The 27,162-nt window shown below is 47.6% G+C and overlaps 1 protein-coding gene and 1 long non-coding RNA gene across 2 annotated transcripts; one reads left to right on the forward strand and one right to left on the reverse strand.

The window, feature by feature from the left end:
- The first annotated feature begins 522 nt into the window (after positions 1 to 522).
- On the forward strand, positions 523 to 23,805 carry BATF (basic leucine zipper ATF-like transcription factor). The gene is made up of 3 exons (XM_045451549.1): positions 523 to 820; positions 3,683 to 3,787; positions 23,250 to 23,805. Exons 1-3 carry the CDS (start codon positions 758 to 760, stop codon positions 23,457 to 23,459), a joined length of 378 nt encoding a protein of 125 aa, XP_045307505.1. The 5' UTR covers positions 523 to 757; the 3' UTR covers positions 23,460 to 23,805.
- LOC123584099 lies at positions 12,199 to 14,235 on the reverse strand. Its single transcript, XR_006705159.1, has 2 exons — positions 12,933 to 14,235; positions 12,199 to 12,704 (listed from the first exon to the last, which is right to left on the reverse strand). It is a non-coding gene; the product is annotated as an uncharacterized LOC123584099 (long non-coding RNA).
- Positions 23,806 to 27,162: the final 3,357 nt, after the last annotated feature.

Here is a 27,162-nt window from a genome sequence, read left to right on the forward strand (position 1 = left end):
GACATTTGGGACATCAACTCTAGAGCCCGCGCCGGTGGCTTCCAGAGCTCGCCGGGCCTCTTCTGTTGGGCGGTCAGGGAAGGACCAGGCTGCATGGGGGGTGAGGGAGGCCTGTCACAGGACGGATGGCTCGCCGCTTTCGGGTAAAAACCAGAGAGAAATCCCAGTCTCGTTGCTTTATTTTGGTTGAAAAATCAAGTCGGCTGACAATGGAAACTCTTTTCCTCTCTTTTCTGCCCTGTTGACAGGAGACGGACTTGCTAATTCTGGCTGGGGTTTTTCCCTGCCTGGGCTGTTTTTCTCTTTTATCTCCATCAACTGAGGAGAGCTTTCTGCCTTTCAAACAGTCAGAAGGTATCTGGGGTTTTGTGTATTTTTTTTTTTTTTTTCTGGTCTTCCTTTCATATAATTCTGTGGGTCTTTTCCCAGATATGTATTTTCTCTCAAATTAACTTCTACCTTGTTTAAGTTTCCGCCCATGTGACTTCCAGTGTGAGTTACCAGAAACCACAAGAGAGAGAGAGCGCGCGCGCACGAGCCCCAAAGCGAGCGACATGTCCCTGTGGGGAGCAGTGCCTCTGCACCCCAGAGCGAGGAGGACGCGGGGGTCAGAGGTGGCTGCAGGGCGGGCAGAGGAGGGACCTGTGCAGGGGGGTGGGCTGGCGGCCCGGGAGCAGCCAGGAAGGGAGGCCAGCTGGTGACAAGAGAGCCCGCGGGCGCGTCGGGGGCTGGGTGGAGAGCCCGGAAGACTGCAGCCATGCCTCACAGCTCGGACAGCAGCGACTCCAGCTTCAGCCGCTCTCCTCCCCCGGGCAAGCAGGTAGGGTCCCCCTTTCCCTGCAACCCACCTTCTGCGTCTCCGAGGGGGCGGGCAGCGGGAGGGCCAGGCCTCCTTGGGCTGCCCAGGGAGCCCCGGGGCGCGAGGAAGTGGCTGGTGGCAGGAACACCCCGTCAGACTTACGACGGTGGTTGCAATTCAGCCGCCTGTCGGCGCGGACCCTCGTCCCGCACCCATTCCACCAGGGCCCCTTCTCCTCTCGGTTCCAGACGGGGCCCACCGCCCCCGCCTCAGCCGGGTCCTCACCCCGCGAAGCTTTCTAGGAAGCCAGGAGGGGCATGTGCATCAGAGAACCCCGGCCTCTCCAAGGAGAGAGGGTCCACCTGTCTGCAAGGCGGGAGAAACCCGAGGGGCACAGCATCACAGAGGCCGCTGGCACCCCCGGCCCCGGCGCGTGGGGTCGCGGGGGGGGGGGGGGCAGCAGGACAAGAGAGAGAGAGGGAGAGAGAGAGGCCACGGGGAAAAGCGAAGAAGAAAAAAGAGCAAGTTAGACGGAGGGGGAAGCGGACGCAGGAGGACCTACAGGGGCCCTGCCCCTGCCGCCAGCATGGCCAGCGGAGAGCGATGCTGGGGCGCTGTCGCGAAGCCTGGAAGCCTCTTTCTTTCCCCTGTGGCCGCTGGACAGGAGGAAAGGGTCAATCGGGAGGCAGTACTGGAACCTGACGGACGCACTCACTTCTAGCTCAGCTCGGCTCAGTTCCGGGGAAAGCAGAGCGATCGAGGTAGAGAGTCTGGGGGCGTTTTGGAATCTAGATGGTGACTTCTGAGTCAAAAGTTTTCAGCTTGAGGGGTGCCAACAGGAGGGGCCTCTTGCCAGCCCCGAAGCTTATTTTATTTTATTTTATTTTATTTTATTTTATTTTATTTTATTTTATTTTATTTTATTTTATTTTAAATGTTTTAAAAGTTTATTAACTTATTTTGAGGGAGAGTGACCATGAGCTGGGGAGGGGCAGAGAGAGGGGGAGAAAGAGAATCGGCAGCTGGCTGGGCACAGCGTCAGTGCGGAACCTGACGCGGGTCTCAATCCCACGAACTGAGGATCACCACCCGAGCCAAAACCGAGAGTCTGCCGTTTAACCAGCTGAGCCCCCCAGGCACCCTGACCCCAAACCTTTGGAGACTTCTCTTCACCACCTTCCTTGACATCCCTCCCTATAGAAAGGCTTCTGCATTCTCACCTAATACATCAAGAGATTAAAATGTCTTCCCCAACTCTGTGGTTTAAAAACCACATTCTTTGCTTAGCATAGACATCCAAGAGGGCTTTCAAGATGCTGCAGCCAAAATAAAAGTATATAAACATATAAGACAGCATCTGTCATGAATACCACACAGAAGAGCACCAGGTGGGGAGACGTCATAGCAGAGACCTCTAGAGGGCAAACAATCCAGTCCTCTGCTCCAGATGGTATCAGGGTGGCTCGGGCTGCCTGGAAGTCTGTACTCTTCTTAGGAAGGAAATTACTCATGGCTTCCATGGTAATCTGGGTTCCCAGCCCCTTAGAGAAAAGCACTTCCTTCCCATCTGACCCGATGCCCTCCTACTGCAATGGCCTGGAAGTGTTGGGGATGCTGGTAAGACATGCTTGGAGAGCACAGGGTCTTGCCCCAGGAACAGTGCCCCTCTGTCCCGTGTGGACCTGAGGGGGAACAGGGTAGGGGTGGTGGAAGAGTTTTACTCAGGCTCCTACACCTATCCTGCAGTGTTTGGGGGACCGCTGGAGCTAACCTCTCTGCCCACGTAGAGGACATGTCCATCTGTGGGACATACTTAGAGGACACCAGAGGTCCTCTTGTCCTCCTAAGCACCCATCAGCAACCTGCCACAGCCAGGTAATCTCCACCGTTAGAGCTGTTCTTAGTCTCTAGTTTGTATTAGGCATTGTGCTCAGAGCCACGGGGAATGTCAGGGTCACTGAGCATAATGAAGGGAATGCAGGGGGAAAGAGAGACTGATCTGGGATGGGACCTGAGCCCAGCGATGTGGGAGAAGACACGTGGGTACAAACCAGTGAGGGGTGGGGAGTGGCTTGGAAAGGCATCAGACTTAGCAGCAGAAGATGTAAGTCCTGGCTTACTGTGAACTCTCGGGCAAGCCCTTTGAGCCTCGGTTTCCTCACATATAAGATAGAAACGATAATATCAACTTCACAGATTTGAGGAATTAAGCAAGAGCACCTCTGGGGTGCCTGGGGGGCTCAGGTCATGATCTCACGGTTTGTGGGTTCGAACCCCGCATTGGGCTCTGGGCTGACAGCTCAGAGCCTGGAGCCTGCTTTGGATCCTGTGTCTCCCTCTCTCTCTGCCTTTCCCCCACTCTCCTCCCCCCCCCCCCCACACACACTCTCTCTCTCTCTCTCAAAAATAAATAAACATTAAAAAAATTTTTTTTAAAAAAAGCAAGAGCACCTCTGAAAAAGCATTTTCACAGAAGTCGTCACATAGCTGGTGTCAACAAAGTTTTGAAAAAAAAAAAAAAAAAAAGCAAGAAAATTCTAGGCCGAAAAGAATAAGGGTGGAGCAGCCCTAGAGGGCTGGAGAGGTGATAAAACACACTTCATCGCCTTAACCAATTTTTTCCAAATACAGCCCTATCTAGGCCCCAGGGTCTTTTTCTTCTTCCTGTAGCTTTTGGCCAGCATACCTATATAGATGTAAGAGAGCGTGACAGAGTGTGGGGAAGGTTCTCTTTTGGGCCCAGCCTTTAGGTAAGGAGGGAGTGAATGGGCAAATGAAAAGATGCACACAGATGGACGGACAGATACCGAACGGCAGGAGAACCTGTTTTAACTCAGAAGGGAGGAGCACACTCACCCCATTCCCATCTTGTCTGCTTCCCAGGATTCATCTGATGATGTGAGAAAAGTTCAGAGAAGGGAGAAAAATCGCATTGCTGCCCAGAAGAGCCGACAGAGGCAGACACAGAAGGCTGACACCTTGCACTTGGTGAGTGTTCAGGACTTCCTTCGTTCTCTTGAGCCTTGGGCTTTGCTCCCCACCACTCATGGGTGCTTGGACCACACCTTTGAGCCTGTCTGCTTGGGGATGTGTATGTGGGGAGGGGCGGGGGAGAGTGGCAGGGTAGGGCTGTGGGGTGCGGTGTGAAGGAGAGGCTCTCCTATGGTTGTATTGAGAAAAATTTGTAGCAGAACATGAGCCATGGGGCTGATAGAGAAGTGAGCCCTTCTTCCTGACCCCCAAGGGCATGAAGTGTAAATGAGTTGATCACCTGAGGCCCAGAGGAGGGCTGGGTAGAACCAGAATGGCCTGCTCGGAGATGGAGGAGGCAGAGAGAGCTTGTGCCTCTGCAGAAGGAAGGCAGGACTGTCTTTGGGAGGAATTTACACGGTGTTAAGCACTTTGGGGGAACCCAGGAGCCCAGCATTAGGATCACATATGGTCCCATCCCCTAGGAGGCCAGTTGACAGCCACCCTGGTCCTTGCATCTGGGGCTAGGCCTCCATAGGGGGCCGCACCTTATTACTTAGCCTTCCTGAACATCATTAAGTTTTATTTCGAAATATCTTTCATGACATCCCAAGGGATCTGTGAAAGAGGCAGTTTCAAGTACACTTATCTGGGACGGTCACTGTCCTGATTGAGTTGCCTCTAGTCTGGAACTTTCTAGAGAAGGTCCTGACCCCTGGCTTGAGCAAGAGCCTCGGGTGGTGCTGAGCTGCAATTCTACTGGCGGAGCAGGGCTCTGATCAACGTTTCTGAATTCTGGCCGTGTGCCAGAGCACTGTTTCCTCCTTGTCACCCATACCTGACCGCCTTCCCTGTCTTCATTCTGCCCCTTCCTTGGTCCCTTAGTCTGCCAGCTCTTTCTTCACTGGCTCCTTCCTCTTCCATCCCTTCATCCCTTCCTCTAGCGGCTCAGCCTTCCTCTCCTTCCTCCTGAACCATTCCCGAACCTCGAGCATCCTCGTAATGTCTTTCAATGGTAAAAAGGGCAATTGATACAAAGGACAAGAAGTATGCTTTGTGTTTATTTGAAAGATTACCGTGGCAATCAACCAGTTGGAATAGTTGTTTTAATGCTCTCAAGAAAGAGTAAGGTGTAGTTTTAGGGGGGAAAACAGATGCTTCTTTTAGCTTGGTAGGGAAGCCGAGAATAGTCTGCACCAACATCTCCGAACGGGTGCTTGTGTTTTATAAGAAATGTATTCAGCATGTCTTCTGTTGCATCCCAACATAGTTTTAAGGTCATAAATATTTGTCGAATCGAAAAAAAAATAAATGAATGAACACCAAATTCTTTCTTCTCTTTGATAATGCTGATCAGCCGTCTAAATGTTAAGTTGCTGGGGACCCCGGTACTTCTATATTCTCTGTGATTTCATTATGGCTTAGGCTCTTACCACACTCCAATTTATTTAAGCTTGAAAATCTATGATCATGCACTTGTCTCTGTCAGATTCCGATTCTAATTCAATATTCTTTAGAGCAAGCAAACAAACAAATAAAAATTAAACAGGATAGAGGCGCCTGGGTGGCTCAGTCGGTTGAGTGGCCGACTTCGGCTCAGGTCACGATCTCGCAGTCCGTGAGTTCGAGCCCCGCGTCGGGCTCTGGGCTGATGGCTCAGAGCCTGGAGCCTGTTTCCGATTCTGTGTCTCCCTCTCTCTCTGCCCCTCCCCCGTTCATGCTCTGTCTCTCTCTGTCCCAAAAATAAATAAAAACGTTAAAAAAAAAATTAAAAAATAAATAAATAAAAATAAACATCAAAAAAATGGGAAAGGATAAAGCCTTGCTTTTTGTGCAAGTAGACAATGTCCTGAGACTGTAAAACTGCTATAAGCTTTATAAGTTTGCAAAAGTAAAACAAAAAAAAAAAAAAAGAAAGAAAGAAAGAAAGAAAAAAAAGTGTGAATTAAGTATATCTCTGTGACTGTGCAGTCAGAAGCACAGGGTTTGAATCCCAGCTCTGCCACCTGCTATCTGTGTGATTGACCTTAGAAATGTTGGTAACCTCCCTTAGACTCAATTTTCCTATCTATAGAATGGGAAATGACAGTAACTACCTCATAGAGATAGTGCATCTAAAAAGCTGAACACACTGCTTGGCATATAATACTCAAAAATTTTAAGTATAATAAGAGTAATATTAATAAGTTTTTCTTATAGAAGTAAGCTAAATTATCACAAGATTATATATACGTTGCAGAATCTCAGGGCGGAGAGATTTCTTAAGGGCTGGCAAGTTCAGACACACTTTTGATGCTTAAGATTCCTCTACATGCGCCCCCCTCCCTCCCCCCAACCACACACACACACGCACACACACACACCGCTGAAATGGTCCCCAATGTACGCCTGCTCACTTCTGTCGGAGAACTCCTTCCCTCCTAACCTGAGCAGAAGAGTCCTCCCTATCTTGAGCTGCACCACTGTTTCCCTGTAAATTCAACCCACTGGTCTTCATTCAAGCCCAGAGACATATCAGTGAGGGGGACATATATTTTCTTTGCTATGGCAAAGTTTTCAATGGACGCAGCTGTCTGTCTGTCTGTCTGTCTCTCTCTCTGTAAGAGAAGATTCAGAACCAGAAGATTTGGCCCATCTTGATTATACTGGCCATGGCTAGAGTGAGAGAATCTCTGGGCTTGGGATGCATGGAGACCCCAAGTCATGCAGTCACCACGTCCACACCCGCACCTCCAACCGCAGTCTCTAGAATGTTCCTTCCTAGCCTCCCCACATCTGGGGACAAACTCCTCCTCGTTCCTTTCCTTTGAGCACCACAGTGGTCAGGTTCACTTTTTGCCCAGTGAGTGGGTCACATAGGTTTGCGTAGCTAGCCTGGGGGTTACAGCCAGTGCAGCTTGTTTCTTGACTTTAGGTAAAAGCTTTTGGCAGCCACATAACATACGTCTGCCACCTTCAAGCAGAGGGTTTGGCTGTGGTCTGAAATGTTCATTTCCTCTTAGAAGTAATCACCTATCTTCTCTATCCATTATCCTCTTAATTATGTTTGTGATTCAGCTAGAAAAATCTTCTGGCTTACCACTAGCATCCTTAAGGTCAAGGGCTTGGTTTACTCTTGAGTTCATGCTTGGCTCCACATGTTGAAGTTCTGGAACCATTCTCTGGCCTTCAGACATAGCCGTAGATCCATCTACCAATATTGTAAAGACCAGCGACTGAGAGTACCGTATCAAATAAGGGCCATGCTTGCATTACTGTGCTAGCCTCCTATGCTGGGGTAATGTCATTTTCTCGGTTTCAGCTTTGCCACTATTATCTCTCTTAAAATACCAAAAGCGTTACTTCATTTCTGCAGTGAGAGTGTGGGTTACTTATTATTTAGCGTTTTCAGTATCTATCCTATAAGTGGGTTATACCAAAATGCTGTATACTGATTGCTTTTAAAATAGAGTAGGGAAGGAGCCTCTTTCCACAACGGTTTAATCTTACGCCAGTTTTATACCATCCCTGGCATTGAGTACCCCTCATGTAAACTGGATCAGGTGCTTCTTTTCATAATTGTGATATCAACAAACAAAGTCGACATTCCATTTTAATTCTCTTCTGTTGGATGTTTCACACAAGCCCTTACCACACTTATTTCCTTTCCTCCTGCAGACAACCATGGAATCTGTTAGGCATAGTAGATGCATTGGTGAAAAACGACAAAGGCACATCTTGACCAGTTCATTTCCTTTTTAATGTTTTTTAATTAATTTTTTTTAAGTTTTTATTTAAATTCTAGTTCATTTAGGGGCGCCTGGGTGGCTCAGTCGGTTGAGCGTCCAACTTCGGCTCAGGTCATGATCTCGCAGTTTGTGAGTTCGAGCCCCGTGTGGGGCTCTGTGCTGACAGCTCAGAGCCTGGAGCCTGCTTCGGATTCTGTATCTCCCTCTCTCTCTCTGCCCTTCCCCACTCATGCTTTGTCTCGCTCCGTCTCTCAAAAATGAATAAAACATTAAAAAAAATTTTTAAATTCTAGTTCATTTACATACTGGACCAGTTCATCTCCAAAAGACTTCAGTAGCTAATAAGTGGATCCAGTAAGTGGATCAATGTTCAGCTGAAAACTATTAAAAGTGATAAGAAAACCCAGTCAGCTTTCGAAGTTAACACAAAAGAGTAAAAACTTTCCTATATGTAAACCACAACCAATTAGAAAATTTAATGGGAGGAAAGATTCCATTGATAATACCAACAGTGAGGGCGCCTGGGTGGCTCAGTTGGTTATGTGTCCAACTCTTGGTTTCAGCTCAGGTCCTGATCTCACAATTTGTAAGATTGAGCCCCGGGTCGGGCTCTGTGCTGTCAGCACAGAGCCTGCTTGGGATTCTTTCTCCCCCTCTCTCTCTGTCCCTCCCCTGCTCACACTCTCTCTCTCTCAAAATAAATAAATGTTAAACAAATAAACATTAAAAAACATTAATATATATATTTTTTTTTTTTTAATTTTTTTTTCAACGTTTTTTTATTTTTTATTTTTGGGACAGAGAGAGACAGAGCATGAACGGGGGAGGGGCAGAGAGAGGGAGACACAGAATCGGAAACAGGCTCCAGGCTCTGAGCCATCAGCCCAGAGCCCGACGCGGGGCTCGAACTCACAGACCGTGAGATCGTGACCTGGCTGAAGTTGGACGCTTAACCGACTGCGCCACCCAGGCGCCCCAATATATATATATTTAAAAATATATATACTTTTCCATATACATATATATAATACCAATAATGGCAAATGGAAGGAAAGAATATATTTAACAAAAAATATGCAGGGCTCAATTTTTTAAAACTTTAGAATTATTCTAAGTGATTAAAAAAAAAACATTCCAATAAGTGGAAAGATATACCTTATGTAAAGATAGCAATTTTCCTGAAATAAATCTATCAATTTAACTTAATGTGATCCCAATAAAAACCCAATAGGACTTTCTGGCAGTTAGAAGAGACTTAGATTAGCTATTCTAAGTTCTTGGTGAAAAACAACCATGTGACAGCTTTTAGGAAAATTTTAGAGGAGGGTAATTAAAGAAGATTAGCTGAATTGTAAATATAGAAATCAAAACAATGTGGAAAAGGCAGAACATTGGGCAGAACAGAATACAGAAAGAGACCCCAAAACAAACTGAAATTTAAGACCCAAACACATATGTCAGTTCCTAAAAACTAGGCACCAGAGCAAATGCAAAATGATGATGATAGCTTTTCAAACCAGTGAAAGAAAGCTGCATTATTCAATAAATAGACTTGGGACAACTGGCTAGCCATTTTGGGAGGAAGAAAGCTAGAGTCTTCATTTCTCATACAACATGCACACAGATTAAATGTAAAAAAAAACAAAAAACAAACCACTAAAGAAATTTGGGGGGAAAAAAAAGAACATTGAAAAATTATTTTGGAATGAAGACTTTTCCAGATAAAGTACAAAACCCTGAAACCGTAAAGGCAAAAACTGATATACGTTACCCTTATACATAAAAAATAAAAATTTCTATACAGCTCAAAATATTCTATGCAAAATCAAAGGCAAATCACAGATTGGGGAAAATATCTGTAATACACATGACCAAAAAAAGGGCATATTTACTTCACACGAGAGCTCATATGAATAAGAAAATGATTAACAACCCAAAAGAAAAATGAGCAATGATTATAAATGGGCAATTTACAGAAAGAGAGAAAGAGATAGCAAATAAATATGGAAAAGATTCTAGACCTCACTTAGAGAAATGACAATTAAAGCAACTGGAAGGTTCCCTGCCAGACTGGCAAAGACAAAAAATGTTGCTAATATGTGACGTTGCCAAGGCAATGGAGAAGCAGGCACCACCACATACTACTTAGTAGGAATATGTCAGTACAACTCCATTAGAAGTCCATCCAGGGTCACCTGGGTGGCTCAGTCGGTTGGGCGTCTGACTTCGGCTGGGGTCACAATCTCATGGTTTGTGGGTTCGAGCCCTGCATCGGGTTCTGTGCCAACAGCTCAGAGCCTAGAGCCTGCTTCCTATTCTGTATCCCTCTCTCTCTGCCCCTAACCCACTTGTGCTCTCTATCAAAAATAAATAAATGTAACAATAAAATAAAATTAAAAAAAAAAAAGCCCATCCAAATTACAAGTGCACATACCCTGTCATTCATTTTACTCAGGTGTAAAATATCAGCAATTTTACATCTGGGAGTCTATTTACAAACATGCACCCAGATTACACAATTATGTGCATGTGAAGACACTCATTGCTGCATTGTTTGTTACAGTGAAGACTGGAAACAAGCTAAATATTCATGGGTGAGGAAGTAATGAAATAAACTATAGTTGTCCATTCAATGGGATACTATGAAGTTGTCAAAATGTTACATCGAATGTGTTAATCTGGAAAGATTATCAAGCTTCTATATGCTTACGTGAAAAAGGGGGTGAATATGGTACCTAGTTTGCTCCCATGTATGTTTTTAATAAAAAGAAAAACATACATGTGCATATGTGTATGAACTTAAAATTTTTCACATGGGTTTTCCCTCAAAGTTAATATTTGTTTCTGAAAAATAGGATGAAAGGTCTAAAGCAAAAGAGAGATACTTTGCCTTTTCCCCTTTTTTTATACAGCTTGGCTGTTTTTATCATGTTCTTTTATGTTTATAATATACATATTTACATTCTCGACATCAGTCATTACTACATATGCATTAGGATGATTTCTTTTCTTTTTAAAAAAAATTTTTTTAACGTTTTTATTTATTTTTGAGACAGAGACAGAGCATGAGCAGGGGAGGGGCAGAGAGAGGGGGATACACAGAATCCGAAGCAGGCTCCAGGCTCTGAGCTGTCAGCACAGAGCCCCACACGGGGCTCGAACTCACAAACTGCGAGATCATGACCTGAGCGGAAGTCGGCCGCTCAACCAACTGAGCCACCCAGGCGCCCCAGGATGATTTCTTTTTTAATTTTGATTTCAAACACTGAATAGTCTTCCTCTGTGACATTTTATCTCTTGAGCATCTGACATAAATATCTCAGTCCTTTGGGAGAACCAACTATAAGTTGGGATTTGTCATGAGTAACCCTAACTTCTACAGTACTAGACAAACCACTATAAGGAATGGCAGATCGGTGTCACTTGTGTGGCCATCCTGGTTGATTGTAGTGGCTTGAAGGATTTTGAGCCAGTGTCCTGGGTCAGTGGAAAAGAAAAGTTGAGAACAGTTGAGAAGCTTTGTTCATGAAAAGGCTAAAAGTAGAAGAGATGCTGGGGAGACAGTAATATTAGCCCAGAGCTATGCCTTTGACAAGTCAGATCTGGCCTCCAGAATGGAACTGGAAGCAAGGTGGAGGAACAGGGCCAAATCTGAAAGCTGGAACTGTGAGTACTCCCTTAGCTGGGGGTGGGAAAGGTGCTTTCCTGGGGCTGGCTCCTAAAGGAGTCTTATACTAGTCTGAAAAAAGAAAAAGGGTTCCAGGTTCCAGGAGATCTCTTTAATGCCATATATAACAAAGGTCCTGAGTGTAAATTATGCGTGAAGTGAAGCTTTGAACTGATGCTGTGAGAATTAAGTTACTTACAATCAGAGGAAGATTGAGTAATGGAGGAAAAACAGTTGAGCAAAGATGTCAACCCCCTGGGCCTCCTTAGAATGACACTATTGTTCTTGGTCGTCTGGGGAGGACTGGAAGAGAAAGCTGCTTGTGGTTCTTTTTCACTCCTGGAGTTCTCTCTTTTCTCTCTGGAAGACGGTGCCATAAGGCTTATTTGCATAGAGAAGGCATAGGTCAAAAACAAAAACAAAACACAGAAGGAATGTCTGGCTAGTTCTGCCCTTAAAAAATTCAGCGAAAATCAGTGAGCCATTTGTGGAAAATAGTCACTTCTCTTGGTCCTCTGTTGCTATGAATTTCCTTTTATTGAAAACATTAATTAAATACATGACTGTGTACCAGGCGCTGGGTGTTAATGGTTCTACCTGTAGTATCTCATTTAATCTGCACAAAAGCCTTATTTCATAATTCTTAGGTTAAGTAATTCGATCAAGATCATACAACTTGTAACGAGGTCTGCCTGACTTTAGAGCCCATCTCCCTAGCCATGATGCTATACTGCCTGTTTCCTTCAGACTCTCATGAAGTTATATTCACCTTCTCTGATATCCTCCTTGAGTCTCTTCCTAACTTTACTTTTTTGTTCTTTAAGCAACAACCTCCAAAATTCACACTTTTCCCCCCTCCATTATTAGGCCTAGTCAAGAAAGTAAAGTCCCGATGCAATATATCAACATGTCCATTGAAACCCTTTTTAAAGAAGGCTGTGCAGCAATAAATATTAACATCTCACCTAAGAATACTCCGGCACAGCAATTGCACTTACAAATGTTTGAAGAAAAAAATGCACAAAGATGCTTAGTTCATCATGACCAGTAAACGCTTTATCAATACTGTAAAATTGGACAGATGCCCAACAATAGGGGATTAAGCATATTATGACACATGCAGACACTAGAATTTTATGCTACCACTAAAAATGACTATGTATGTCTGTATCACAGAAAGATACATATGACATAGCAATGAGGGGAGAACAGCAAGTTACAAACAGTATCTGTGGGTTTGGGGCATGTTTGCATACATACAGATATCTGGAAAGATGTTCTCCAAAATGCTAATAGCAGTTATTCCTGAGTCATGAGTTTTGAGTAGCTTATCTTACCCTAGTATTTTTCTGTATTTTTTTTTTATTGTGATGAATGTGTACCATGTTAAAAAGCAGAACAACAACGTAGACTATTTTCATTTGGGAAAGAAAAGCATGTCAAGGCAATCTACCACCCCTGAATGCCTGTACCACTGATGATGGGTCCGTGTGGTTAAGTTTGGGAGGCATATTTGGAAGGAGGCCAGCTCCATACCAGTCTTTTTAAAAAAATTTTTTTTTCAACGTTTATTTATTTTTGGGACAGAGAGAGACAGAGCATGAACGGGGGAGGGGCAGAGAGAGAGGGAGACACAGAATCGGAAACGGGCTCCAGGCTCTGAGCCATCAACCCAGAGCCCGACGCGGGGCTCGAACTCACGGACCGCGAGATCGTGACCTGGCTGAAGTCGGATGCTTAACCGACTGCGCCACCCAGGCGCCCCGACCAGTCTTGATGTTTATGAAGAATTTCTGTTCAAATGAGATTACAGGTCCCAGGTCACAAATTGATGGTGCCCATTCAAGCAGATGTCTCCATGAAGCTGTCCTCAGCGAGCAGCACCCAAACTTCTCTCTCTTGAAAAGAATGGGAGCATCTCACCAAAAAGTCCTTTCCCAAACTGCTTGGGGATTTTCTTAGTTTCCTCCGTAGTACTCAGTCTGGCACCCTGCTTCCTAGGGGGCATAGAGTGGTTCCACAGGACAAAGTCCCCTTCAGATTGTGGGATATCATTATGTAGAGATCATTATGGGTCCATGTGGTAGCGTGGTTGTGGGGGGGGGGGGGGGGGCGGGGGGGGTATAACAATAATTATGGTCATCTTCCCTTCTATATAGAATCACAGAATTAAAAGATAACTCAGAGATGCTGCAAACCAACCTGCCATGTAACCAATGGGGACACTGAGGTCTTTCTCAAGGACGCCCAAAAACCTAAACCTCTTGCCTGCCCACCATTTGCTTTTGATTTGTACCACTTTGTTGAATAGGACTTTATTATTCAGAGGGTGTTGCTCCTACACATCCTTTTGCAAAGGGTAAGCCAAGAAGTAAACCATTAACCAGAAGGCTTGAATGACCTAGCCAATCTTGAGCAATATAGCCCAAGCATATACAGCAAGTGATGAGAAAGAGAGTCCCGGGTTGAGAGGGCCTGAAGTTTAAACGTTCCTTTATGTTAAAAAGGTCTTAAAGTTGCAATACAAAATGAAAAGGACAGTAATACATTGGGGAAAATACTTGCATCAAAAGAAATAAATGCAGATGTCATATTTATACCATAGAAAGAACGTCCTTTTTAAGAAAAACATCCAGACTCCAATAGGTAAGTGGGCAGAAGCTATGAACAGAAAACTTACGTAACATTTTTCCTACCAAAATGAAAATAACCCAATTTTCTATTCTGATTGTGAAAATGATACACACTAAGGGCTTCTCAGCCTCGGCACCACTAACATTTTGAGTTGCATAATTCTTTGTTGGGGGAGGGGGATCCCGTGCACTGTAAAATGTAAAATCTAACCCCTACTTTCCAGTAGCAGCACCTCACCCCTGAGCTGTGATGAGAAAAAATATTTCCAGACCTTGTCCAATGTTCCCTGGGAGGCAAAATTGTCCCTGGTTGAGAATGCTGTTCTAGGCAACAGATCCATAGAAAATTCTTCCTCCTTCGTTGTCAATAACTTGTCACATTACAACGAAATTAAGAAACCCTCAAAAGGCTAATTGGCCAAATAAATTATTTAAAATTATAGTGCCTAGGAGCGCCCGGGTGGCTCGGTCGGCTAAGCGTCCGACTTCGGCTCGGGTCATGATCTCACGGTCCGTGAGTTCGAGCCCCGCGTCGGGCTCTGTGCTGACAGCTCAGAGCCTGGAGCCTGTTTCAGATTCTGTGTCTCCCTCTCTCTCTGCCCCTCCCCTGTTCACACTCTGTCTTTCTCTGTCTCAAAAATAAATAAACGTTTAAAAAAAAATTAAAATAAAAAAATAAAATTATAGTGCCTAAATGCCAATGGGGTTAGAGTGAAATTGACACATGCATTCACTGCTGGTAACATTGTATATTTTACATAACCCTTTTACTGCAATACGGCCCTGAACTGGAAGACTGGTTGTGCCCTTTGCTCTGCTAATCTCACTCGTACAAATTTATCCTAGGACATAACCGAACAAAACCCAGAATGCACCAAGATGTTCACTGTGGTATTACTTACAATAGCAACATTTTGAGAGCAGCCTAAATGTCCAACATTAAAAAACCATTTGGGGTAAAGTGCGGATCTTCCATTTGATGACAGAGCCAATAAAAATGATAATTATGGTGATTATGGAGAGGTGACAAGACAAAGCGAAAAACAAATTGTATTCTGCACAACGATTGAGATTTCATACAAATGAGTGTTTGTGTGTCTTAAAAACGGCAAGAGGGCAACATGTGCAAAATGGAAACACTTGTGTTAAGAGTACTAGAATCATGGGTGGGTATGATTTTTTAAAAATATTTTAAAGGTAGTTATACTGCATATTTTTTTATTTAAAAACATACGAAAATGGGCAAATAGAGATCGGAGTGAACTCCGGAGGACAGTGAGGACAAGGACAAAGATGATATCACTGAGCTAGAATGTGGGGGTCAAGTTTTAGTAAATCTTACCACTTATCCTCCAAATGGGAACACTTTTGGAAGCAAAAACAGCACTAGTAAGAATTACACCAGGACAACAGGTATGTGCTGGAACTGTCCCAGCACACGACTCATCACTCTTGGTTTCAGGAAACCAAGGAAGGTGACCTGAGCTCTTATCAAAATTCAAAAGGAAGATAAAGTTCAGGGCCACGCAGAGTGGACTGGATTCCTGGGGCCAAAATGCAATTTCCTGCAACGGAGGATCCTCTAACCAAAGTATTTTCTGGGTCCTCGGCTGGTATGAGAACACGCCTTCCTGCTAAAGGGGTAGAGTGATCCAGAAAATTATAAAAGCAAAGGCCATATTCCCAGGACTAGATCCAATGTTAGCAGAAATGATTCATCCGCCCAACAAGTATGTATTAGCCCCCTAGGTGCCAGGTACGGCTTGGCTTGTTCTAGGCATTGAGAGCACAGCAGGGACAAGACAGAGTCCCTGATTTCATGGACCTTGCATTCAACTGGAAGTCACACTAGAAAACAGGCAAGTAGGGGCGCCTGGGTGGCTCAGTTGGTTGAGCATCTGACTTCGGCTCAGCTCATGATCTCATCGTGAGTTTGAGCCCCACGTCGGGCTCTGTGCTGACAGCTCAGAGCCTGGAGCCTGCTTCGGATTCTGTGTCTCCCTTTCTCTCTGCCCCTCTCCCACTCATGCTCTCTTTCTCTCAAAAATAAATAAACGTTAAAAAAAATTTTTTTAAAAAGAAACAAAACAGGCAAATAAATGACAAACAGGCTCAATACATAAAGTGAAGAGTACTTCGGTGAAAATCAAATAGTGCGATGTTGAATGTAACTAATGGACAGACGGGGTGGGGACAGTGAGCAAAGGAAGGTCTGTCTGAAGCCCTGACAGATCGTGGTCATAGAAGGAGACTGGGAGAACCTGAGGAAAAGGTGTGCTCAGCAGAGCCTTGAGGCCAAACTGTGTGTTGGAAAAGGGCCAAAAGTCGGAAAACACGCCTTGTGGGCCCAGGCCTCTGAGACCAGGAGAAGGAACTCAGGAAGGAGCCTGTGGTAGGGAGCAGGAGCCCGCTGGGGGTGGGGTAGGGGTAGGGGTAGGGGCAGGGAGTAGGGTGGGGAGAGTCAACAAAACTAATTCAGATCTGCCTGGGGAATATGTCTGAACCTAACTTGTGATCTGCAAAATGGGAGGCAATAGCCCCTCCCTGGGTTGTTCGATAGTTAAATGACAGAGTAAATATAAAAGCAGAACAATATTGCATTTGTTCTGTTTTGTTTTGCATTGAGAAGGTTATATTTGTTCATTTGTTTAACGCAGAGCGCTTGGCATTTTCCTACAAATCAATCAGATGGAGATATCAGATGTATTATTATACATGAAGTCATATATGACTTAAGTCATATATGACTTCATGTATAATAATACTTTCCAGTTTATAAAAATTTAAGAGCACGGGCCTGGCTTTTCAAGTCTCCTTCGTGTGGAATGGATGGGGAAAACCAGGTTCCAGCTAAGGAAATTATATGCAGAGTTCCTAAAATGGTGCTCGTTCTGCTACTCCCACGCATAGGTTCAGTTTGCGGAACAAAAGTGTTGCTGAGTAGGGATTTGACCTGGGCCTTTTTAAAAAAGTGGATCTCTTCCACTCATTTGCAACTATCCTTGTTATAAAATAGAAGCTATAAAAGCTAGTAAATGCTTAAACACTCCCTTGGAAATGTCATGGACATCATAAATTTACTTAGTAGACTCTTCATAAGCAGGGTTTGGTAAATTATTAGAGAGTTCAAGCTGGCAGTCAAGCAACATGATTTTATTGAACACTTACTATGTGCCACGCACTGTCCTAATCAATGATGGCAAAGCAGTGAAGGCAGTGATAGACCCTCATGGAGCTCCACAATTTAAAGGGTACCTGGTTTGATCAAGTTATCATTAATGAGATTCAAATAGATGTCCTACCTCTGGCTCTTCTGTCATAAAAATGAACTGTTCTGGGCTACTTGAAATTGTTTTCACCAAATATAATAGCAATTGGGATAGTAAGGCCTTTGCCTTAAATAGGCATTTAATTTCAGAAAATACTTTTGACTTAGAAACATCCTCCCATCTCTCTAAAGTTATTTGTATTATGCTATTTTTACTGTATATTATAAAATAAAAATATTTAATAAAAATCTAAATATATAAAATACAATTTTAATAAAATTAAACACTGCCCATATTTATATTCTTACATTTTTAAAAAGAGGAATCAGCTACAAACATGATTCCCAAGCTAATTGCTCATTAAGCTCACCTGGGAAACAATTTTTTAAGCTTATTTATTTTGAGAGAGACAAAGAGAGTGCAAGTGGGGGGGAGGGATAGAGAGAGAGGGAGAGAGAATCCCAGGCAGGTTTCACATGGTCAGTGCTCAGAGTCCAACGCGGGGCTCGAACCCAAAAAACTGCGAGATCATGACCTGAGCTGAAATCAAGAGTCGGATGCTTCACCGACAGAGCCACCCAGGTGCCCCTGGGGAGCATTTTTAAAAGTCTTGATGCTTGAGACCCATTCCAGGACAATCAGATTGGAACCTCTCACAGGAGTGAGATCCAGAAATTAAGATTTTCTGAAGCTCTTCGGGTGACTTCAAACTTTATTATTATTTTTTTTTTTCAACGTTTATTTTTTTTGGGACAGAGAGAGACAGAGCATGAACGGGGGAGGGGCAGAGAGAGAGGGAGACACAGAATCGGAAACAGGCTCCAGGCTCTGAGCCATCAGCCCAGAGCCCGACGCGGGGCTCGAACTCACGGACCGCGAGATCGTGACCTGGCTGAAGTCGGACGCTTAACCGACTGCGCCACCCAGGCGCCCCACTTCAGGTGACTTCAGTATGTAGCCAGGGTTGAGACTTGGGGAGCAGTGACATTGGAAGCCCGTCAGGTGCATGAGGAAGAATGTGTGGAGTGAGTTTGGTACAGTTGTAGGGGTTTTATACCCAGACACTGTCCCAGAGGCCTGGCAGGTTTAAAAAACAAAACAAAACTTAACTCAAACCTTTGTGTTCATGGCAATTATCAGTTGTTTTTTGGAATTGGGCTTGCTAGTGATAAACTTTCTAACTTGAGATATCAGCCAGGATTGCATTTAGCTACGAGTAATAGAAGGAGTCCTCTCACAAGGAATTCGAGTGGGACAGACCAGGGCTAAGGCAGGAATGTCATCGAAGACCCGAGCTACTTCTGTCTCTGTGCAGGTATGCTCAGTATGTGGCTTTCATCTTCAAGGCTGCAAGGTAGCTGCTGGACCTCCAGGCATCAATCTGTGTTGAGGGAGGGTGGCTTTTGTCCTGGTGAGGCTTTGCTTTTTCAGTTAAAAGGGAAGCCCCACCCCCAGGTACTTCTGCTTACACCTTATTGGTCAGAATCTGTCACAGGGTCATGCCTAGCTGCAAGGGAAGCAGAGCATTCTGGTGAATTTATTTTCTAGCCTCTCTAGAGGAAAGCAAGGGGGAGGAGTTTAGGATGGCAAGAAAGTAAAAATTTCTCCAGAATCAGACTTGTACATTATTCAGTGCAAAGGCCTGTGGTTTAGTGTTTCCTCTTCTCTCTTCATCGGGTGAGGACCAGAAGTTGGGGCTAATTCCCCCAGATTGGTTGGAGGGGTAGGCATACGTCCTACCATGGCTTCGGAAATGTCCTGCCTGTCAGTTCGCAGATTTCTCCAGCAATGGCGGGCTCCACTCTGTATCTGCATTTTGTGGACGGGGATTGGTAACTGCAGGAGGCTGAACATAGCTGGGTGCGAGGGATAAGCTTCACACACTACTCTCCTGCTCAAGTGTAGGTGGGGGCTGAAAGGTCACCCAATCAATAAACGAATACATGTTCTCTTGAGGAGGAACACCCGGGACTATTTTCACTCTTCTGGAAATTGTGATTAGAAAATTCAAAGAGAAGTAAACCAGAGCTGGCAGGAAGGAGGACCAAGGCCCGCTCAGAATGCCTGGAGAGTCCCTGCCAGAGCCTTGGGCCAGAGCCTGGCCTTGGCCTTGGTCCTCACTGGCTTCCCTGTGGGTAAGGGAACTGCCTGGGGATTCCCCATCATTCGAGAGCTCTTTGAGTGACCCTCTTTCGGCCCCTCCAGTAGGGAATTTCCCAGAATGTTCCCACACCCCCATGAAGCCTCTTCATTAACCACCCCCGAGCCGCTTGTAGTTCATGACAGGGTTGGCATCAGGCAGCTTCACAGGTGAGGGTGAATTGTGAACCTTATCGCCCGGACTTGCAAGAAATGGGAAAAGAGGGAAGATGAAATTGCAAAGCCAACAGGGCTGAGGCCTCACAGGATAATTACCAAACGTCATACAATGTAAACAGATGTCAAAGGCAAGAGAAAATGGTGGGCACAGACTCTGAAGCCAGACTGCCTCCTTCTGGTCCTGCTGCTGCAACTTACGAGCCGGGTGACCTTGAGCGAATTACTTAACTTCTCTGTACCTTAGGTCGTCCTCTTCTGTAAAATGTGTCTGATAACATTATCTACCCGATAGGGTTGTGGCAAAGATTAAATATGATGATAACTAAAATACTTTGAAAAGTGATTGATACGTGGCAGCATTCAATAAAAATTACTACGTCAAGCTAGATTATTCTTTTACAAAATCGATTGCCACTCATTTTTCTCATATAAATTGAGTCTGCATCCCTCTGCTCCCAACAGCCTTCTCCCTGACACTCACGCGCACCCCTTCCCAACGAGTGGGGGTTAGAGGTTAATACGCTCAGTCAGTTCGGACTCTGAGATATTCCAGAGGTGAAGAGGTCTTGGAGAGCGTCTAAGCTCATGGTTCCTTCTCATGGTTGGCAGTGTTCACGGCACATTAGAATCCCCTGGGAGCCTTTAACAACCCAAATGCCCAGGCTGTTACCCCGAGACTGCTTAAACCAGAATCAGGCACTGGTATTGGTAAGGTTCCCCAGGGATCCCACTGATCTCAATGTGTGGCCAAGGTTGAGAACCACTGTTGAGGTCCAGTCTTCCCGTTCTAACAGGAACTGGGGCTCAGAGAGGGAAAAGAGAGTCATGGGGCTCACCCAGCCAGGGCCCCGGTCCCCAGTTACTGCGGATGAAGCCCACTGTTGTTGTATGTTCTGGACCTCACTGTGCATGTGGAAGAAGGTCTGGCCTTGAGTGAGCCCTCTAAAAGCGTAGCTGGATGGATGATTCCCTCCCAACTCTGGGCAGGAGGCAGATGATCAGCTCTGTGACTGGAAAGTATGACTAACTCAGGCTTCCAGTGCGGTGTCTAAAGATCACCCAAATCAAGACCTTGTTTTCTCTTGGGAGACTGTAGGGCAGTTGAAGACTTCTTAGTGATCTCCAAAGACCTTTGGTCACGTAAGTTACCAGTCTCTTGGGGGAAGCACTGGGTATGCTAGAAGAATGGGGCTGAGGGCGGGGAAGCCTCCAGCCGATCCCTGCTCTGCATAACCCTGTATGGTTATGGGGCTTTGGGTCAATCGCTGAAGTGTCTGAACCTCTGAGAAAATAAGTGTCTTGAGGTGAATTCCAAAGCCTTTCCTCGTAGCGGCTGCTGCCACCAGCCTGTAATCATTTGGAGGGGGTGTTTGGGGTAGGTTTGTCCCAGGGTCTCAGTTGGCCTCATCTGAGAAGTGGGAATAATGGTAGCCCGTTGGCCTCAGCGTGTCCATCTCGGGGTTCCTGTGAGGAGCCTGAGGGCCCCAAGTGAATTCCAAAAAGTAGAAAGCAGCTTCCAGGGAAGCCCAAACTCACTGTGAGCCAGCTCACTGCTCCCTGACTGCAGCAGAAGACATGCGTGTGAGAGGCCGACATTTCCTTCCCAAACATTCTGCTCCCGCCCCCCCCTCACTGAGTCCTAGATTGCTAGCTGCCACTGGGAAGTTAAGGGAAGTCAGGGGATGTGATCCTAGCTCCTCCGAGTTAACGGCCTTTGCCAGCTGTCCCCGTGTGAGTCCCTTCCGGGGCATGACTGCCCCAGGGAGGGTCAGAGTGGACCAAACGTTGGCAGGTGGGGACATGTTGGGAGGAGGCCCCAGATCAGCCACTTCCTTCTACAAGGGAAGTCAAACTCTTCCTCTTGCCAGTGTCTGGCTGGCAGTGAGGCTGCTGGGCTGGCAGTGCTGGTTTCTCTGGGGCCCTAGCAGGAAGCAGTCTTGCTTCCCGAGGTAAAGATGAGTTTCTTGTCACAGGGGGTTGTTTTCTGGTTAGAGGCAGCGGCAGTCGTGACGCCCCATCCTAGAGCTCTGGGATCTGCAAGGCGGGGGGGAGGAGAGAAAACTAGAGAGAGTTCAGCAGAGCTTGCTTGGGGAGGAAGAACCTGCTGTCACTTCCCGAAAGCTGGGCCTGCCTCTAGGCGGGGAGAAGGTCAGAGCGCGGTTGGTCCCTGTGGCCCGCCCACCCTACCCCTCCCTTCTGCCTCGGGGTTTGCCCAGGCTCTTCAGAGCACAGAATTTACAGTAAACGTTGTCACCAGTGGAAACTCTCAGAGGGGGCGAGGAAAAGGGCTAGAGGAAGGGGCCAGGACTCCCGGCCCCCAGTTCCCGTCTTACCAACCACCCCCCACCCAGTCTCATGTGTTGCTTTCTCTTACCTTTCGGTAAAGAGGGGATGCCCTGCCTCCGGGATGTGCCTGGAAACAGCCAAGTGGCGAGATTAGCGAGAGCCAGCCGTACCTTGCCGAAGAAGCCAGTGCCTCTGACCCCACCATCGTGGGTCTGAGTATCCCGCCCACCCCCACCCCATGTTAGAGATAGGGGTTTCCTTTGTACCGACCTAGCCACATTTTCTAGCTCAACGCCACATACAGGAAATGCCAGGCTGGGGCCGAGCCTGCCTGCATCTGTCCTTCACAGACAGATGGGAGCTGGCTTGATGGGTAAGGCCGGTCGTACACCCCTCCGCCACTTAAAAAAGAAACCCTGGGCTCATGGATGAAGGCCGTTAGCAGCAAACCTGGATATCTCATTGCTGCTTATGCTCCTGATGGGTTATGTAAGGTGCCTTTTACGTGGTAGGTTATCTTATATCTGCCCACTGCCCACGGTAGTTTTGAGTCAACTTCTAGGCCAGCAATTAATGTCATCAGCCAGCCAATCAACGGACATTTGAGTTCATAGTCTGTGTTCAGGCACCTAACATTTAGGCACTTCATTAGTGCTTGACTAACTAAAACAAATCTAAGGTTGCATTTAACTCACGTTTGCAAACTTGCCCGATCATTGGAATGACCTGGAGCACTCGATAAAATTCAGCGAATTCCCAGGGCGTCTGGGTGGCTCAGCTGGTGAGGCGTCCACCTTCGGCTCAGGGCCCGATCTTGACGTTTGCGAGTTCTGAGCCCCGCGTCGGGCTCTGTGCTGACAGCTCAGAGCCTGGAGCCTGTTTGGGATTCTGTGTCTCCCTCTCTTCTTGTGCTCTGTCTCTCTCTCTCTCTCTCAAAAAAAAAAAAAAAAGTAAATAAACATTTTAATAAAAATTCTGTGAATTCCCAGAATCCCCCCCACATCCCAAACCCATTCAGTTCAAATCTCTAGATTTCACGAAGAGCCTGGAACTGTGTGACAAGCCGTTAAATTCTACTGCTAGGGCAAGCTTGGGAAATGGTGACCTGTATCAAACAGAACTAGAAAAACTCTCTGCTGTTTCTTCAGGTTCTAACCTGCCAACCAGCTTCCCCTCACCTACCCTTGCCCCTCTCAACCCATGTATACACTCACGGAGACCCATGTACACACGCACACACACAAAGGAGCGTGCCCACACTCATTCCTGTGCACGCCTCTGTTGGGTGGGACCATGTGGAACCGCCATCTTTATAGGTCAAAACAGACAAATTCCAGCAGTGTCATAGGCTCGACGGGGCATCTATGCATACATAGGCGCGCAGAGATGCACCCGCACTCACATATGACACACGCAAACACATGTGCACACGTGCACCCACGCGTGCAGAAAAATTCACCGACGCCCGTCCCCACGGCTGTGCCGGTGAGAACCCAGTCTGGACTCCTCCGGTCCCCCCTCCCCCGATCCTGTGCTTTCCTTGACGCTAGTCTCAGATGCTGACCTGTCTCCCCACAGGAGAGTGAAGACCTGGAGAAACAGAACGCGGCTCTGCGCAAGGAGATCAAGCAGCTCACGGAAGAGATGAAGTATTTCACGTCGGTGCTAAGCAGCCATGAGCCCCTGTGCTCGGTGCTGGCGGCCAGCACGCCCTCGCCCCCCGACGTGGTATACAGCGCCCATGCCTTCCACCAGCCTCACGTCAGCTCTCCTCGCTTCCAGCCCTGAGCTCTGAGAGGCGGTGGGGGGCGGACGGAGCCCCCCGCCCCCAGCCGCCCTGGCCGGCCTCGGGAGGGGCACACAGACTGTGGCCAGGCCGCCCTCGCCCCTCAGGGCCCTCTCTCCCTCCGGAGACCCAGAGGCAGAGGCCTGGACAAGGATCGAGCGCAGGACTGTACCGGCCGAGAGGGTGTGAGGTCACCCAGCGGCGTGGCCGCCTGTCAGCATGTGCCGGGCCCCCGTGCGGACGGGAGGCCCAATCCAGAGTCAAATACGATACGATGCCCAAGTCCCATGGCACAGAGGGAGGAGGGCAGGGTAGGGTTATTTTTCTAAATAAATTTCTTAAAAGCAACCGGTCTGGCAAGAGGTTCCCTTCTTTCACGTAGTCCCTTGAAAGCCTAGGTTCTGCAGGGGTGGGGGCCTTCTTTTGCTCTTGGTCTCAGCTCTGGGGACTCTGCTAATCTCTTCTTTTCCATGGTTTGGTTGGCCTACTTGGGAAGCTGGGTGTTTTTTTTATTTTTTATTTTCTTAATGTTTATGTGGGAGACAGACTGTGAACGGGAAGGGGGGCAGAGGGAGAGGGAGACACAGACCCCGAAGCAGGCCCCAGGCTGTCAGCACAGAGCCCGACGCGAGGCTCGAACCCATGAACCGTGAGATCGTGACCCGGGCCGAGGTCGGGCACTCAACCCACGGAGCCACCCAGGAGCCCCGAGCTGGGTTTTTTCAAAGCATCTTCAATCCTCCCTGTAGGCATCTTCTTGGTTCCCCACCCCCCCCCCCACCCCCCGACACCTCACCATGACCTTCCCACCTTCCATTCCTCACTGCCTCACGCTTCCTGGATTGTCAGCGGGCCATTTTCCAGACAGGGAGAAGGACCAGTGCAAGATGCCATTCAGAGGAATGGTCGTTCAGGTTGATATGCTCATCTTTACAACTATAATTTCTCTGCTCCTCCCAGAAAGCCAGCCTTGGGTGATGCTGCATGCCAGGCTCCGTGCAAGGTGTTCTAGGAACACAAGGGCAACACGGGGAAAGTGCTGCCTCGTGCTCTCAAGGGGCAGCATGTGGCTTAGGTCCTTGGGGAATTTCCTCCCAATGGACCTACACGTCCTGTTAAAGACCCCACCTCCCTTGAGAAGCTGCGATAAAGCACACACGGCTTTGCCTGTCTCCATTGGGCTCCACAGGCCGCCATTTTGAGCACAGTTTGAGGGCAGTGCCTCACTGACACAGGGTTGTCTTCAGGTCTTCAAATTCTCTAGTTTGGGCAGAGCCTGAAAGCAGTATGTTCTGGGTCCCCTGCTCTCATAGGTCCCCAGGTCGAGTGCCCACTGGCCTGCACACCGCAGCCTTATCCAACGGGGGGGACTGCCCCCACACGCAGCCTCTGTTGAGTCAGCTGGGGGCAATAGTGACAGGGATCGCCACAGGATGTGTCTGGTTCAGCCTCTTCCGCAGCCACCTCAAACTCACCCCTTGGTCCTTCAGAGGGACTACCACTGCCCGTGGTCTCCCTGTCAGCACCCATGTTGGGATGGTGAGTCCCTTGAACCCACCATCTTGGGATGGTGACCCCAAGGAAAAGAGAGGAGCAGTGCCTCCTCAACCCGCCGGCCCACAGCTCTGGCTGGTTTGATGCAAGGCCTCAGCGCTGGGCCTCCCCCGCCCCGTCTCTCCTGCCCCACTGGGATCATGCTGGTGTTGGGTTACTGTGACTGCCGAACTCTGCAGAGGTCTGGAAACGCAGCATCCCGGCACGTGGTCACCTGACCTCCTTGTGGCCTGTCTACGGGGTGGGGGGTCTAACCCAAGGGCCTCTGAAGCCACATTGCCACTGTCGGGCCCCTCAACCCTGAAGCTGTTGCCCGCCGATGCCCAGAGTGTGGGAACTGCACTCAGAGCCTGCTGGAGACAGAAAACCTTCCCCAGCTAGTAGCAGAGTCTGACATTTTCACCTTTGGTCGCCTAACAAAACTTGGTAAGTGGGGCTTCCTCTTCCCGGACTCCGCGTGGACTAAGGGTTATGTGATGAGGGGCCGAGGCAACGAGGATCCCTCTCATCAGTTTCCTCTCGGCCCGGGCAGGGCAAAGAAGCCAATGGTGACGGCAGACATTACGTGCATCGTACAGCATTCATTTTTCTTTCACGTTCTTAGGAAGCAGAACTTTAGGCCCTGCTTTCTTTACGGCCGGCTCCACCAAGTCCCGGCCTCTCGTGGGAGGTTGGGGCAGGCTTCCTTCCAATCACAGATTTTCCTCCCCACTCCTCTCTAGCATTGTGATTCCCCCCAGAAACCCCCACAGAAAGCACATGACCTGCGCCGAACATCTACTGAGTGACATTCAGGGCCCCAACTAGAAATGCAGAGCTCACGTGCACGGTTCCCATCTCTTGTTGAGACCTGCTCTTCCTCTTTCATTCTGTACTTTCTAATGACCCCAGGCAGTTCCGCTTCTCCTTTCTGATCAGTCTGGTCAAGGAAGCGTCAGGCTGAGCCTGGGGGGAGTTATGAAGTGCTGACTTCATCTCCACACAGGACCACTGGAGGAGAGGCTATGAATCAATTTGAACTTGCAGAGCTCTCTGACCATGGATCCCACCCCCCAGCTCTGTCCCAGCCTCCTACCCAACAGGGACCGCTCCCTCCGGCTGGTGGGCCACAGACCCACACTTGGCTCAGGCAGGCAATGCAGATACATGAAGCTCAGCCCATGTAGGGCAGTTGGGAGTAGTGGGGAGTGTGGCAAACTGAGGAGGGAGTGCCTGTCTGCCTAGAGCCGGCAGCTGCCCTTTGGTTCTATCCCACGCTGCCCTGTGGGAGTTCAGGTCCAGTGTTGCCATATCTTGCAACGTGTCAAGAAGAGCCCAAATCAGAATTTATACATGAAATCTCCCAATTTTATTTTATTTTATTTTATTTTATTTTATTTTATTTTATTTTTTGCTTATTTATTTTTGAGAGAAAGAGAGCATGAGCAGGGGAAAAGCAGAGAGAGAGGGGGACAGAGAATCCAAAGCAGGCTCCAGGCTCTAAGCTGTCAGCACAGAGCCTGACGCGGGGCTCGAACTCGCAGACTGTGAGATCATGACCTGAGCCGAAGTGGGATGCTCAACCGACGAAGCCACTCAGGCGCCCCGAAACCTCTCAATTTTCAAAACGCCTTACAGCCCGAGTAAAATATGTTTGTGGAACAGGCTGGCCCCTACTATTTGCAGGGCCTGGGGCCAAAGTACAAACAGAGGCCACATAGCGTATGTCTAAGTATTTACACATTATAAAACAGGCTTACAAAATATATGAAATATGGTAAGCAAAATATGTTCTCTTCTCCTGCAAGCATACCTGCATACCAGCCTGGAAGGCGAGGTTTGAATTTCGAATTCTCGGGTGCTTCAGAATTTTGTATTAGCACCAGGTGGCCCACGAACAAACGGTCCCAAGACAGCAGCCTGTCCTCTTCCTGTCCCTCCCCTGGCTCCCCCTCAGCGGCCCCACACTCATGTTGGTGTGCATACCAGCCTACGAGACTGGGTTCCACCCGCACCCCTCTCGCGCAGACAGCCCTCCCTTGGCCATCCCTAGGGTCCAAAGGTGCATATGCCAGTGGTGTGGTCTATCCCAAAGAAGAAGTATCCGGGAAGAGGGCTGCAACTCCTGGCAGCCAGCTCAGGGCCACTCAGGCGGGGGGATTCTGGTGTCCT

The sequence above is a fragment of the Leopardus geoffroyi genome, chromosome B3 (genome assembly GCF_018350155.1).
Source record: "Leopardus geoffroyi isolate Oge1 chromosome B3, O.geoffroyi_Oge1_pat1.0, whole genome shotgun sequence".
In the NCBI taxonomy this organism is placed as follows: Eukaryota; Metazoa; Chordata; class Mammalia; order Carnivora; family Felidae; genus Leopardus; species Leopardus geoffroyi.